The 16,604-nt window shown below is 37.9% G+C and overlaps 1 protein-coding gene across 11 annotated transcripts in view; it reads left to right on the forward strand.

Annotated features, from left to right (window-relative positions):
• Window positions 1-16,604, forward strand: part of Patronin (calmodulin-regulated spectrin-associated protein patronin) — a 191,259-nt gene that overhangs the window by 111,731 nt on the left and 62,924 nt on the right. For 9 of the 11 annotated variants that reach the window (XM_083112650.1, XM_083112657.1, XM_083112653.1 and 6 more), the window contains 3 exons: window positions 6,507-7,351; window positions 12,487-12,656; window positions 13,609-13,749. In XM_083112650.1, the coding sequence (XP_082968776.1) occupies window positions 6,507-7,351; window positions 12,487-12,656; window positions 13,609-13,749 (1,156 nt within the window). The remainder of the gene's footprint in view (window positions 1-6,506; window positions 7,352-12,486; window positions 12,657-13,608; window positions 13,750-16,604) is intronic. The other 2 variants (XM_083112652.1, XM_083112660.1) reach the window with 1 other exon arrangement.

Raw genomic sequence — 16,604 nt, forward strand, 5'->3', positions numbered from 1 at the left:
GTCCGTAAAGTACATACTGTAATATGCTTATCCTATTGTGTAACATCCTACACTTTTTTCTGAATAGCGGACAATTCTAAATAACGGACATTTATTTTCCCCCCTGGCCTGTCCGTTATTGAGAAGTTTTACTATATTATTATTTATTTATTTTTATATTTACTGGAATTAAATTAAATTAAATATTTTTTTATTCATTTATTTTGTTAAATAAATTTGATTTTTTGTAATAACATGTTCAGTTGAACAAGGCTCGAGTGGTGGACTTTAGGCCAGCGTCAACTGTTACCGAAAATTCCTCTCCTTTCAAAAAACCACTATGATATTTCAAAATCTGAAAAATTACATCTACTTCAATTCCTTATGTAGAATTCACACAAATCTTTGTATGGTTTGTTTTTTGCTATTGTTTAGATCAGTTGTTCTCAACTTTTTTTAGTCCGCAACCCACCTTGTGGCTATTACACTTCATGGTGGCTGGCAGAATTGCTTGTAGGTGTGTGCACCCAGTTTATAATCATATTTTTGCTAACATCGAGCCCCCTTTTTTGCGCTTATTTAAATAAATTACACATACTTCATTCTAGAAAAGTAAATGTGTAATTTAAAGGACTAATTTACTCTTGTCTAACATCTAACTAAACACATGCTGAAATTTTAAAAAAAAAAAATTAGCAATCAAACTAATGTGACAGTTGGGGCTGCCTTTTTCGCATAAGCTGGGGTATGTTGTGTTCAATGCTGGCTAACTTAAGTTGTAAATCTGAGTAGTTGTCAAGTCTTATTTTTTTATTGTAGATTAGGCACTGCGGTAGCATGATTCCACACAGGTAAAACAGTGATAGCGAAAAATCAGACGAGGCCAGGCCGGCTCGGTAGCTCAGTGGTAGAGCAATGGCACGGAATGCCAGAGACCCGGGTTCAAGTCCTGGTCGAGTGCATTTTTCGCTCAAAATTTCTACATAGTATATCTTCTGTGTGTGTCTAATCTTCAATAACTCTGGAAAAGTATGGGAATTGTTCTGCCAAAATAAATGGTAACCCTATTTGAATATTCTACTTAGTTCCCTCAATTTTAAGGGGATGACATTAGTTTTTATGTAATCAAAGGTGTCCGAAGATCTAAGTTGTGGAAATGGGGGGGGGGGGAGCCAAAGGTCAACTGGTAGCTCAGTGGTAAAGCATTTGCACAGAATACCAAAGACCAAGGTTCGATCCCTGTTTGATTGATAGAACTTTTCACAGAGTGCCCTTGATGCACCATTGTGCTGCTTGTCACTTGCGTGTCACTCCTACTGAGCTGTTCTCGTGTTGCCTTGGTCTGTTGGCCAGTCATGTGCAGTGAATGTTTTATAGACTGGAGATGCCCATGTCGCTTGTCATTTTGGTATAAAAGCTGCCTTAGACTAAAGCGCTGTTTGAGTTGAAGCTTTCTGTGAATTAGCAGTTACATAATAATTGAAGACCCCCGTGCAAGAACCAGACAGCTCCACTTTTTGGTCAAACTTGTTTTTTTTTTTGCTGTAATCTATCATGAAAGAAAATGCTCTATCTGCTGGTGCAAGAATCAGACAGCTCCCTAGATTTGTTGCGTAGTAGGAATGGAAAAGAGTTGTCTGGCGTGTTTCTGCCGGTGCATCATCGCAGACAGCTCCTGGAGCAGTCTGGTTCTTGCAGCGGCTATAGTTCAGTGTTCGGCCACTCGGCAGCGTGCAGCAGTTGCTATCGAGACTGCACACTTCAATATGTATGTTACTGTTGCTTCTAGCTATTGCACATGAATACCCCTTACTAAAGTCCACGCGTTCATTATATCCCCAGCGGTTAACAAAGGGAGCGGTACTGTTTGTTAAAAGAAACACCGAAGCTGGCGGTTTTCTCTTGAAGTAGAAGCAACAAACTGGAGTAGGAAAGCGATGTTGCCAAATTAAAGAAGAGATAAATACTCAAATTGAGTTTTATAAACCCACTCAAAAATACTATTTATATGCATATTTACATATTTTAATTTACTACATTTAACCAATCAATGTGCTAGCTTTAAGTTTTTTCGGAAATCGAACAATCAAGAAATATGGACAATGTAACATGGTATTTCATTCAAATAGACATCAACTATTACACATTCATCCAAACTATTTTTGGGGAATTATGATGAACGATTTTAGGGGTAGTCTTGTGTGATGGACACCCCTGTTTAGGGAATAAGGGCAGATCAAGGATAGTGTTCTCTAAAGCTAAGAAAAAGTTACTTTCGGTAGACACACTGTCGTAATTAAATACTTTGTGGGGATTATGATATGGTTTGAGGGTGCGAATTATGTTTTTTTGGCGGGGACACATGATATGATCTGGGGGGAATGTGCCATTGGCTTTGGGGGGGGGGGGTGATGGGCACCTCTGCTCTCCATGAAGGAAATAATATCCTGCAGTTTTGTCTTCATACTTGGGATTTTCACTAGCAGCCGTGAGTGATAACTAGGGAACGGAACTTTATGTGCTAAAAAACTCAGAAATATTTATTTTTTATGTGTCATAAATGTTGAAAATATGTGATAAAAACAGGAAAATATGTGATAAAAATTAAAAACCATTTGGTAACAAAAACAAAATATTACATGCATTTTAAACACCTAAAATCAGTTTCTAAATGCTTACCTCTTAGCGAGCTATTTTTTGGAAGAGTTGCAGTGAATCACCATAGTTTTCTCCAAATTCTCCATTGTAAATCTGTTGCGATTATCTCTAAACAGCATCTTATATTGTGAGAAAGATCGCTCCACGTCACAAGAAACAATTCCTGCATATTTGAAGCACGAAATGTCACTAACGCTGAAGTTTTCCAAAGCTTCTTCTTCCTCTACTTCACCTTCCAAAACACGTGCAATTTGGCACAAAGTTTGAAAACCTTGGTTTTTCCCAAAAATTTCCGTACATTTAGACATTAGCACTTGTGAGTTAGATCCAGTGAGTTCTTCCAGTTTCGTTTCTACTATACGGACTTCACCCACGGAAGCTGCCAAAGTGTTCGCGGACGATTCAAGCTTTCGTATGGAATTAGAGAGAAAGGATAGGTTTGTTGAGATGTATGTCAATTCGACTTTTAAGGAGGGATCCTTCAACAGTTCTTGCAGTATTTCTTTGTCGAGATCGTTTACAACAGATACAAAATTTTCAAAGTTCTGGGCATAATATACAGCTGCATCCAACCAAGTGCCCCACCGCGTAACTACAGGTGTAGGGGGAAGGGGAACTTCAGGACATTTTTGTTTAAAAATGTCTATTCTTCTAGGCGACTTGATAAAAACTTTCTTCCCATTTGAAACCAGTTTATCGACGTTGGGATAAAGAGCTCTTATCTTTTCACATATTCTATGCAACGCATGAGCCACACATGTAACGTGCACCATTTTGGGGTAGCTAACGGCAAGGCCTACTGCAGCTTTTTTCATGTAAGCTGCAGCATCTGTCACTAGGAGAAGAACATTGTCAAATTTTATGCCTTCCGGCCACAATAGCTGCATTGCTTCGTTAAAAAGCCTTGCTATCGTTACATGTGTAGCCCCAGCTAGCTCTCTACACACTAGCAAATAATTTATCGTTGAGACATTTACGTCATTATGTAGCACTCCCACAATCACATTTCCCACTTTTCTACCGGTGGAGTCTGTAGTTTCGTCAATACATACCCAAATATTTTGATTCGCACATTGTGAGCGAATATGTTGTAAGGTTTGCTCGTAACACCTGTGCAGATACGTTTTTCGCAACGTTGATTCGTCAGGCGGTTCGAAGTTCGTATATTTCGAGAGAAAGTTTCGTAAATCAGGGTTCTTTAATTTGAACAGTGGAATATCTGCGGACACAAAAGCTCTGCACAAGTCCATTGAAAACGCGGACAATTTCGACGGTTCCCCAGAAGTAGATGGAGTTTGTTGCCCGATAAGTGCCTGTCTGCCACTCAAACGTGAAGAAGCAACAACATGCTTGTTGCTACCTAAATGCTGCGTAATTTGCGAACGTTGGTCAGCTGCGGTAGATTTACCACACGGTTGGCAAAATAACACTTTGCCATCAGTTGAAAACACATCCTTATATTCTTTACAGAACTGTTGCAAACGAGATGAAACACTTGCCTTAACTTTTGGCACATCGTACGAGAAAACACCTACTGCTGCACAAGCACCGAATCAGAACATGACAAAAGCAGAAACACTCTCGAAGCTCTGCATTACGTTGTGCATTTGCCTCATCTGGGTAATATTTTCCCCCAGTAGGATCGTAGACGAGGCGCCAAAAGTCTGCCAGCGAGCTTGTTCAAAGACAAAACAAACCTAGCACTCTCGATATGAAAGAGGTGCGGATAATAAACATTTTTCCTTGGAAGATTTCGAGGTAGCTGAAGTCAATGAGCGATTTTATGTATGTAAAATGAAAATTCGCAAAATATGTATTTACATACGGAAAACTGGAAAATATGTGTTTTTATGTAAAATAAAATTTGCTGAGTTGACATATAAGGCTATGATCAGAATTTTGGCAAAAACGAGGGTCTCTGTCTTATCGCAGAAAAAACATTTATTTACCTAAACTTCCGTTCCCTAGTGATAACTTGCATTATGCAAAGTCTAAGGAAAAGCAAAAAGCACAACACTATAACAAAGAAACAAAACAGCACCATAACACAACAAAGAAATAACACAACACAACTAGTTAAAAAAAAAATCAACCCCGCACGTGGTTATGGTGCAAAATTAACTAGAGGCGCCTTGCAACTACAAGAAATGTAAAGAAAATGTGGCAACAACGTCTGAGTGCACGTGCTTATCGGGAGCGGTTTGGCTATTGTTTGCTATTGTTGTCAGTGTTAAGTTTCATGAAAGGGTTGCCGATGGGGACATAATAAATGCGCGGACTTTACTTCGACATTTAATTCTTTTATTCAGTTTTTTGTGTCTCCTGAAAACTTTTATAATTTGGAGCTGTCTGCTTCCTGCACCGAGGTCTTCAATTAGAACTTGGAACTTGATGACCTAAAAGATCTCAAAAAATGACCTAAAAATAATTTTCACTCTTAAAAAGAAAGATTGATTTTTTTCATGAATTACAAGGCTACTGAATGAAATGAAAAAAGGAAGTAGTGCTAACATGGTTTTTCTTTATTTTTACTTCACTGTTACATAAAATACACTGCAAAGTTTTTCTGTATAAGTCATTCACCTCCTATCAGAGTGGATCGCATGATACAGTAGTCATTCAGCATCACTGTATAGTTGTGTTTCAAGTAACACGTTTTTATGCACTTTATGCAAAATATATGAAAATCACACGTGTTAAGCCTTCGGTACACACAAATGCAGACCTGGGATAAAGAAATAAAAATTGCTTACAAATTTTCCGATTTTTTGCTCTGCCATCTTTTTCAGTAGTGGTGAGGATAATTTTTTCACATCCTTCTTTATTGATATTTTTTTCTTTCCAGAATCAAATGCAGGATGACATAATTTTTACAAAGTTCTATAATAACAAATTTGAATGGTGTTTGGCAATATTATCTGATTTTATCTTATTATTGAATAATTCGAAAGCAAACTAGATTTAAAAAAATCGCTACTATGTTGAGATATGATTTGCTGTGGTGAACAATAGATTGCTCTGGACCTATGAGTATTTTTTTATCATTTTCTTTATTGTTTCTGGATGTTTTACTGTGGTAGAAATAAGATAATATCTTGATCTTTTTTACAGCATTTAGGCTTTTATTTAAAATTGAGAAGAACCACATGTAAGAAGATAACAAAGTTTAATTTCTAATTGCCTTTTATAGAAGAATAAGAAAGCTATATTTTTTAAATGTATTTATTTATTTTTGTCAAAGGCTCCTATATCAAGATCATTTGCATGATATTGATATAATCAGATTATAATTTCCTTATGTAGTGATTATTTTTTTTACTTCAAAACCGCAGATTAAAGTGATTAAGTAGCTTGCAAGGGAACCTCAAGTAGTCTTCACCCAAAATATTTGGAGTTTACTGGAAGAAACATAAATTTGCCACAACTAATTATTTAGTCCACTGTCAAAATATTTCAGTAACAAATAATATTGTGTTTTTGGATTGATCATATTTTTGATTAATGACGTACTTTCAAAAAAATGGACCCTGTTAGGAAACTTAAACATGAACGTTATGCTAATAAATGCATTTAAAATTCATGAAACAATGAGTAAAGAGAGAGAGCAGAAAAGGAACCTCAAAAATGATTAAAAATGCAGAAATACTGGAATATGACCTAAGAGCCAAAATAGTTCAAAAATGCAAAATAAAAGCAATGTTTTCTGGTTCTAGTTGAAGGGGAACTGTTATCAGGTTTAGCATTGTCTTCAAGGCCCAGAAAAAAAATGATTTTTCATCAACTTCCGAGCTCTAATAATAATACTAAAACCTTCACAAAACATGTGTGTGCTTGTAGTGCAGTATAATAACAATGTCTTCCTGTTTCAGGCTTCCCAATGAATCTCAAGATGAGTTTGTTGTTCACCGAGGTCGCAGCGTTCCTACCTTGAGCAATTTGTCATCGTCTGCACCTCACGATGTTGACGAACCTCTTATTCCAGCCAGACTGCGACCAGCGAAGGAGAAGATGAACCACGACAGCAAAGCAGAAGAAAGGGGCGAAGAGCACCGAACAGACCTGCCTGCGGCTGGGAGACCGAGCAACTGGGAGGAAAGGAAAACTACATACGCTGGACGGCGATCTAGAAGAAACTCCATATCCGATGACTCCCAGTTGACGATCGAAAACTTCGGCGGTTCCCAGGAAAATCTGCACATGATAGGTCGAAATCCCGACAAGGAACCGGCGGTGCACATAGGTAGAAAAGTGTCTAGTGGTGACGTTCGAACCAGTGCTCTCGATACGCGGGGAAGTGGTGTTGAACAAGTTTTCGATAGTAGAGATTTTGACGGGAGAGAAAAGTTCGACGAGGAAAAGCTAATGTTCGAAGAGAAGTTATTGGTCAAATTACAAGATGCCATTCCAGGTGCTGCCAAACATATACATTCCAAAGAAACTGAAATGTATAATGACTTAGAAGTAGACCTTGGGAAAGCAACAAGCTTTGCCGAATTGTCTAGGATTAGGGAGCAGGGGAACAAAGGCATTAATATAGTTTACATGCAGCATGACAGAGACCAAGAGGGAGGAGGGAATCTACCTTCAAAATCTAGTTTTTTAACAAAGAAAGGGAAGGAGAAAACTACAACATTTGCCACTTTACCAAATACCACCACGTGGCAACAGCAGAGCACCAATCAACAGCAACAGGAGGAGTTGACGTGCGCAACAGGTAAGACAGCTATTTCATTTCTTTAAAATAGAGGTTATTTCAGTTGGTGCAGTATTATAGCATAGGTTTTTTTTTGTGTAATATTCAGGTTCTGATAAACCCCATGATAGCACTAGGGCTTAGGTTCAAATTTTGGATAAGGCATGTATCCTGTCATTTAATTCATCTAATCATCGTTCATCCTCATTAAACTAGAATCCAAGCTGTGTAAAAAAAAGTATGTTCGTCACGCTTTCGAGTCCTTACCTCACTCCTCTTCCTTCCGAAACCGCAATGCGTGCCACGGTTGAATTATTTATCTTGTAGTCTACAGTTATTACAAGCATAAAAACAAAGTTTTTGTTGTGACGTTTCATGAGAACACATACTCCCTTCATCAAACATTTAGTTTTAGTTTGATTTTAGTTAGTTTAGTGTGTTCTCCTGAAACGTCACAACTAATAACCTTAGACTACAAGAGAAAGTAGTCCTCTTTGTGCACAGTGAGGCTAATTGGGACTGGACCTACAGTTTAAAGTGGGATCTGAACCACTATGTGCTGGCACCGGGTATCGAACCTGGCTCCCCTTGCATTAATACGAAAAAGCAGATCTAATTCTCTTCTTAAATTCAGCTTCAGTTTTCATCTTAACTGGCCCTTTGGTAGGGATTTTCGTTAAATAAATATGTATTTTCTTAATTACTCATTTCCAACTTTAGCTAAGTATGGGTCGAATAAATAAAGGTTAAGAAAATGGAAAAAAGGTGTAGAAAAGACCAGACACCCTGTTATTGAACTAGAACTACCCAAGATGAAACTTCTGGGACCAATTCAAATTATGGTAATTGTTGAATATTTGTTAGCCATTACAGGTCATATTTCAAATGTTGAGAGTTTTATTACCATCAGCACAACACTCACGAGAAAAATTATTTTTTCATAAAGTCTGTGAAATATTTGGTACTGGTCCCTATAATTTCAAAGAGTTTGACTGTCCACTCTAACAAAAATATAGTTTGACTAAACATGAAATTTTGATAAAAATTATCTCCTCTGAGAAGTACCACTTAAATCATGTAGTAAGAGGTGCATTGATTAGTATGATAGCAAGTTTTGAAATTTTGCATTTAAAAATAGAATTAATTTTTTTTAAACTGAAAATTGTCATTTTTCAACTACTTTCTAACGTGTTCTATAGAAATATGTATTATTTATGGAGACTTGTTTTGTGTCCTACATTTTGATTTAATGTCCTACATTTCCTTTACAGCGATCTGGTAACCCTACATATATATCATATTTGGGTCTTATACAGTAATATACAGACCTAATTAGAATTGTAATTGCATGAAGTAGTTTCCTTACATGTATAGGTTTTAGGTTGACAGTGCTGCGTGCTAGGATTTGAAATATGGTACCGTATTGCCCCGCACCTCCACCACATATCATGATGTACTTTTGGTGTGTGCTACGAACCTTAAAGGTTCAGGGATCGAACCAGGAGCCCTTAGATAACTGTAGCTCTTACCATTGGGGGATAGCTGGTAGCTCTGATGGACTCGCTCTTCTGCATCTGGTGGATGTGGGAGGTACCTAAATAACTTAACCTATTGAACCCTTAAAAGAATGGCAACTCTTTTGTATTTGGTTCTTATGACGTAAGGACTGCAAAGGCAAGGTTGGCATGAGAAAAACATATTACCTGTCTCGTTCTTGAAGCGTAGATCAAAGAGTCTCCAAATACACTCTTACTCACTTTCTGGTGTTAGTCTCCTAATTGTCTCTCAGCGTCTCGGCACTTCACTCCCAAATAAAGTTCTTAAACTCACGTTCACTTTCCCATTATCCAGCTCGACTGACTTTCAATATTAAAAGCTCCCTGTCGTTTCCCCAAGTCTAAATCCCACTCTTCTCTCTCCAAACTCCAGAAAACGACTGTGTCGACCAACCCCTTTTCAAGCTAAACTTCGACTGTCGTGTTTCAGATTCAACTTCCATCCTGTTCATTTAAGCTCCGCCTACTTTACATATCAGCCCACTTTTCTCTGCAATAACTGGCAAATGCTTTTCACTGAGGTGGCGCTGAAGTTAACACATTCCTTACTGTTTCCTGTCTGGCTACCTCGCTCAGTGTAACTTGAAAAATAACACTAACTAAGGGATATGTAACGGTATGTTGCCAATTATTCCACTACAAGTGAGGTATGCTTGAGGATGTGACTCGAACAAGTACGAGCGAGCGAAAGTAGTCCCATGCAGTACTCTAGTGTGTTTCATCACCTACTCTATCCTTCATTCTTATCCCAATTAACCTAGGTGGTAGAAAAGTGGCATAAAACAACACAAATAGAAATGCAGTTTCCAGAGTATATTGCATGAAAGAAAGGTTGACATTTGGTTGCTGAGAAGGTCCTTTCTTACACCCTTCGGTTGTTTTACTCTGCGACGAGCACTTGGAGCTGTTGCCTCATGAGCTCACCAATTAAGGTTCTAATTTTGAATCCTGACCTGGGCATGAGCGTTCCTTTGCATCTAAATGCCCTTTCATTGATGTCAGTCATCATTCTTCCTCATCACAATTAGCCAAAAAGCGGCAGGAAAGAAATCCAAAATAAGTGAAGTCTATTATCAGAGGTATCTGGATTGATTTCTGGACATTTTCAGTTCATATTCCAGTGTAAACTGCACACTGTGGGTCAAAACTCAAGATTGGATACTGTTTATACAGGGTGGCTACTCGCCGGGAATTCTGCTTGAATTATTGGCTCCGGCAATTCTGCGTCCCATTGAATTTATACATATTTATAAATGCCCTGAGGCACGTTTATCACAGTTTAGCATTATTTTTATCGAGGAAGGAAAAAGAAGCTGCGTGGAAAATAACAGAATTCTCTCAATCTGCTTACTTTGTTAGTGTCCTTTGCAGAACAATCTATCTGACAGACGGAAGATTATTACAAGATATCTTGAATATGATAGGTAAATTTTAGTCTGAAATTCTCATACAATTAACAATTTGTTGTAGATTCGATTATAAACTGTAACATTTGTGACTTGTGTTTGTAGATGTATTTTGAGTCTGTGTATGTGAAATGACAAATGTGAACTCCGAACCTTAAGTTAAATATATTTTAAAGATATATATACCGTTTAGTTGAATGTAGTTAGAACTTTTGGATACATTTGAATCACACAGACCCTTTTATAATGTGTTAATATATTTGTGACTGTATGTGTGTGAGTGGTGAGAGGCGATAATACTTAAGGTTGAAACAGAGAAAACATGTGCTTGTAGCCTTGAAGTTTTGGAAAATTTGCCTTGAAAATCTGGAATTATACTTGAATTTTTTCATGGTCCTACAGTAGCCACCCTGTTATAGTGCAAGAGCATATTATTTGCAAGCAAAATTGATGTAGAAAGTTGACTTAAGTTGAGAGGAATATTTATCATCCTCATGTATGTAATAATATGTCATAATAATTAGCCGGCCACCGTGGCGGAGTGGTTAGCACATCGTGTTACGATGCCAGGGGTCCCAGGTTCGAATCCTGGCCTGAGCATGGATGTTTGTGAGTGTCCATTCATCAATTTCATCATATCATCACTCATCCCCATCTTCGCAAATTAGCCAAAAGCAGCACAAGAAGCGAAGTAAAATAAAACAAATCAATCAAGTCATAATAATTCACCTGTTTTCTGGTAGAGGTCAGTCAGTTCAAATACTATGGTTAGGAGTCAAGTTTTCCAATAGAAGTCCATCCGAATGCCACAGTTAAAAGACACGTTGTATTTAGTTTCCCACCTTGTGTTTTCGAAGTGACTGTTGTTTTGTGTGTTACAAACAATGGTGGATACAAGATGATTCACTATTGAGATACGTCTCGTTGTGAGCATATGGATTCATGAAAAGGTACAAACTGGTGAAACGTGTGAAGAAATCAGGGAAAACTTTTTTCATCACTTCAATATGAACTCCATTGACCACAGGAGATGCAACTTCCATCACCCAGTGGCATGGGGGGGGGGGGGGTTAGATCTGAATCTTTGAAAATGGAGATAGAATGTCTAGGATTTGAATTTGAATACCGTATTTACTCATGTATAATGTGCACTTTTTTCCAAAATTTTTGCCTCCAAAAACTGTGGTGTGTATTATGCACGGAATAATTCAGACAGCCAACGTGAAACTGTACAGGGTCATTACATGGTTTTGGTACACTTGCATTGATTTTTCATGCTTGCGCAACCCTATGATGTTATATATTGTTGTAAAGCTTGAATCCTGCAGTTTCTGAACATGGAAACAGTATTCCATACAAGATAACTTCACTAATGTGAAATGCGGTTGAAATAAGTTCATCAAAAAATGAAGAAATGTTCTGATTTTTATGGTACTTTGGATGAAAGAAAACATAAGGAAAAAGGTAATAAAAATTAAAACGTATTACTGGCCAAATAATATGACATACATGGAGTGTGTAAATTCCTTAATGGAAGAAATCTTGTGCTGCTAACTGCTATTTGGAAGGTCCTGAATGTGCCTCGTATAAATGTTACATTAGGCACGAAAAGAATAAGTATATATTTTGAAAAAGGAATAATGAGGAATTCAATAGGTATGATGTCATTCACTCTTGATCAGCATAGCAACAGATTGACAACCTAAAACTAAGAAAGCCATTTCTTGAAACTAGATTGTACTGCGCATTATATACGAGATATAATTTTTTTGTCACTTTTACCCATCCAAAACCAGAGTGCGCATTATACACGCGTAAATACGGTAATTTCAGATTCAAATGCTCATCTCTATTACATATACCTGTTGCTGTTGTTTTGGTGCCTTTTTTCCATTGTCTCCGATCAATTCAGGTACTTAGTCTTACAAATTCCACAACCTATCAATTCAGCTCCACCTTTCTACTGGATGAGTCAAGAAAGGGAATTTGTAACTTTTACATTCTGACCGGACAGAGAACAACAACCTGTCTGTGCCAAAGCAACTCGTATCCGCACCTTCCCATAATTCCTAATCCTTCGTTTATTTTCTTTGAGAGCTGCAAAACACTGCAAAAATTTTCATTCCTGTTTTTTTTTTTTATTTATTTGCTTCGGATCATCATTAAAATAATTCATAAACATTGTTTATTACAGATGAATCTAATCCTAATAATCACGTGATGGCTTCTCAGCTTCACAATATCCGGATGAAGTTGGAAGAAAAAAGGAGGCGAATTGAGAGCGAGAAGGTGAAAATGGAGGTTGTGATGAGTAGGCAGAGGCAGAAAGTAGGCAAGGCTGCATTTTTACAGGCTGTTTCAAAGGTAAGAGAAGAGCCCCACTGTGTTTCTCAGAAAGAGAAATGAGTCAAAGCTTTTGTTAATGTTAGGTAATGGAGGCTGAGGAATTACCAATTTGAACCGATACCTATTCCGATGCTGTTATCCCTCCATCTTTGTCTTGGCCTTCCTACTAGTCTCTTACCATCAGGTTTCCCAACAAGAATCCTGTAAACTCTCCTTTCCTGTCCCACTCATGCCACATGGCCTGCCCACCTAAGACTTCTTGATTATTTTATTATTATGATTATTGGATTTTTTATTCCCGATAAAGAATTATGGAAGGGCATAAGATGAATGAAATATTATTTCTTGAACACAAATGTGAATGTTAGCAACATTTGTACCTTGTTGGATAGCAGATGACACAAGGATGGAATTTAAGTAATTTGTAAGCTTCATGTCATACCATTTTTGTTATTAATACATTGCCAAGGAAACTAAGAGTGTAAGTTTAGACCCACCCGTTACTTGCATGTGATTGTTATTTTGGAAAAACGTTTTTTTCAACGAACCACTTATTTGTTAGCTATCAGGAAATGCTGACATAAATTCCATACAATGAGCAGTTTTTTCTCAATTCATCTTTTTATGTGGAAAATTGTCATTTTTTAAAAAAAACAATAGAAATTTGATTATCTCGAAAACTACTAATTTTCGGGCGGGGTATCATATGGTCAAATTTATTGCAAATTTTCTCTACTTTAACCCCTTTCAGGGAATACATCTAATTACCAGTCACCCTGTATATATATTTACTTGGTGGTCTTCGGGTCTATTGGTCATTTACATGAGTAATATTGACCCTTTGACTTGTTTCCACCCCTGCATTTAGCGCAGGAACCCCTATTTATGTCTGTCTTGGTTATAACTTTTGAAAGATTTATTCTTTTTTATTGATACATGTTGCTCTATTGTTTTTTGTTTTTTTTTATAGGGAAAGGGTTCTTACATGAAGACCCCCGAGAGTGATGATGGAAAAGACACAAACGGGGAAATGGTTGAGCCCACCATGAAACCTCAGAGGCCATTCACGCTACAGGTACAGCATGAAGTTGAAGGACTTTCAAGGATTAGCGTAAGAGGGCATTTAATAACATCCTTTCTGTAGCTTTGATCTAGTGTTAGGCAAGAACTAAACAGCGTTCATATTAGAATGTAGTTGCAGTCTTAGCATTGCAGTTAACCAGATCATGATAACTTTGTGGTGACTAACACTAAACACCATCATTGCTGAATTCATTTTACTATCATATGTAAGCATAAAATCGAAATTAGTTAATTTACGTGCGTAAAGTGACTATATAGTTGTCATAGACGACGTTTCGGTGGCAACTGCCCCCTTCTTCAGGTCATGAAATCCGCTATTACGTGCCTAAGTTAAGCTTCGTCATATGAAAGGTTCAAGGTATTACCTATTACCAGTTTCTGTCTACGTGTATCAGTGTTAGGGTAACCTCACCGCTTTTAACAATTTTTAATAGTAATTGAACATACATGTTCCTGTCAACATGGAGCTGTGATAGAGTAACATCACGGGTTTTAACAGTTTTTGTAGCAGTTTTATCATGTTTTAGTCATTAGTTATGCTAACATTCAACCTGTCCATACATATACCTTGATCCTTTCTAAATGACGAAGCTTTACGTAGGCACGTAATAGCCGATTTCATCACCTGAAGAAGGGGTCAGTTGACACCGAAACGTCGTCTACGACAACTTCATACACACTTTACGTAAGTAAATTAACTAATTTCGATTTTATGCTTATAAACACCATCATAATGGTAAAGTGTGAAGTCACTCCATGTCTCTAATTATCTTTTTAGAAAGAAGTGTTTCGCCAGCATGTGTAATGTTCATGAGACATTTTCTTTCATTACAACTTGGTATGTCCACTTTATGCTCAGAAAGGCTAATCAGAACTGGATGTACAGTTTATAGTGGGATTCGAACGGCACAAATCTGGGACTGGGCCTCTTTCTTTTGTAAGCTTTTTGAAATGAAGCTGAAATGTCAAGAAAAATGTAAAGCTTTTCCCATGCAACGTGCCACAAAGGCACAAGGGAAGATGCAGGAGTAGGGCCTCACATTTTCTCAAACCTCTAACATACTGGAGGTGACTTGAAAGCACCACGCTCCTGTTGCATTAACACCCAGGGTTAATAAGATAAAAATAAATACGGTAACCCGTGATGCAACAACCTGTGAGGGCCAGGGCCTACGTACCGATGACAAACCCCCAGTCATTGTTGTACGTTTCCATGACTGGGTTACACTACTCATTCACAGCTCCCCAATTTCCTCATGATGGTGGGTGGCCACTAGTTCCATACACAGGCCGAAATCTCAGGAGGAAAGTTGTTACTCTTCCTCCCAGGAGACTCGGAACGTGCATGCATCCCGTAGCTAGAGTCCAAAGCATGACACCTTAGCATGGCCACGGTGTGGGACAACACCCAGTGTTACCAACTGATAACAGGTTGAGCCACTTTTTGCAGGAACATTGTTAGGGAAAATCCCACCTGAGGATACTAACTCCAGGAATCAAACCTGAGTCTTCTATGTGACAGTCATGTGCCCTTCCTATGGGACTACCTTGGTTGGAATGTCAAGTAGGCATGAAGTACTTTATGAATGTGAAAGACCAATTTCTTTTATACAGGGTGTCATTTTAATGGCACCCACGGACAACAGATTCGTATAGAGGACATCAAAACAAACAACTTTTCTCAGTAACATTTTTCTCGTTGGTGCGTCGATTCCACGCTACAGCCGTTCAAAAAAGACTGGTTTGCCGCCTGGATGCTGGCAACCCAACACAACATTTGATCGTATCTGTGGCTTCATTTTCTGCGGCGAAACAGCACACGGCAGGGTTGCAAGTAACACACAAATTTTGTGAAAAATGACAAACTACCAACCACATTATTAGCTGTAAAACGAAGCGAGAAACGCGTCCAGTAGACCGAACATCATAGCCTACCAGCCAGAAGATCAACAGTCATCTCTGGGGAAGGAGGAAGTGAACCAACTATATGAGAATGGTAAAAAAAAGTATTCAAAATGAGGTGTCAATATCGGATTTTATCTCAGCCTACATGCCAAATATCAACAACAATAAATTTTATTGGACTTCCAGCTTACATGTGGCTGTTTACGCCCAGCTACATGTCAAATATTTGCAAATCTCGTTGCAAAGTTGATATCTACAGGTTTGTGTCCAGCTGCCATGTGGTACTTTTGTGCTGATAAGGAAAGTATCCGAGGTTCACCTTGTTACATTACGGGTAAAACACGTACAACCACAGTAACAATGTAATGATGAATCAGTATCGAATATACTGTCCTGTTCACAGTTGCAAACTATTACATGTGTATCCGGTGCATAGATAAACACAGTCGTCGGAGAATTTGTATTACTACTACTAATATCCCTGTATTTTCAACCATTTTTGCCACTTGCCTCATAATGCCCTGAATATACGTTATATTAACCTATGTGTTGCTTACCTTAGGAATTTTGAGTTCTTTCATTTCTATTTTGTTATCTGTTCAGTGTGTCACAGACAACTAGTATTGGAAGGACAAAGTGGATAAGACTAAATTGTAGATGCCAACTTGGTAAATAAATTTGCAAATATTTGACTTGTAAGCTGAGACAAAATTCATTATGACCACTTTTACTTGAATTCGATTTTCTTTTTACCGTTTCTCGTATTGTTTGTTTACTTCCTGTTAGGTTACAGAACGTGTTTTCTCGTTTCGTTTTACGGTACATAATGTGGCTGATTGTAGCTATGTCATTTTCCACAGAATATGTGTGTTCCTGCCAACCCTGGAACGCATTGCTTCACGACGGGATATGATGTCACAAATTCAATCAAATGTTGTGTGTGGTTGCCAGCATTCAGGTGGCAAAACAGGCTTTTTT

This window comes from Lepisma saccharinum, chromosome 26 (assembly GCF_977018435.1).
Source record: "Lepisma saccharinum chromosome 26, izLepSacc3.1, whole genome shotgun sequence".
In the NCBI taxonomy this organism is placed as follows: Eukaryota; Metazoa; Arthropoda; class Insecta; order Zygentoma; family Lepismatidae; genus Lepisma; species Lepisma saccharinum.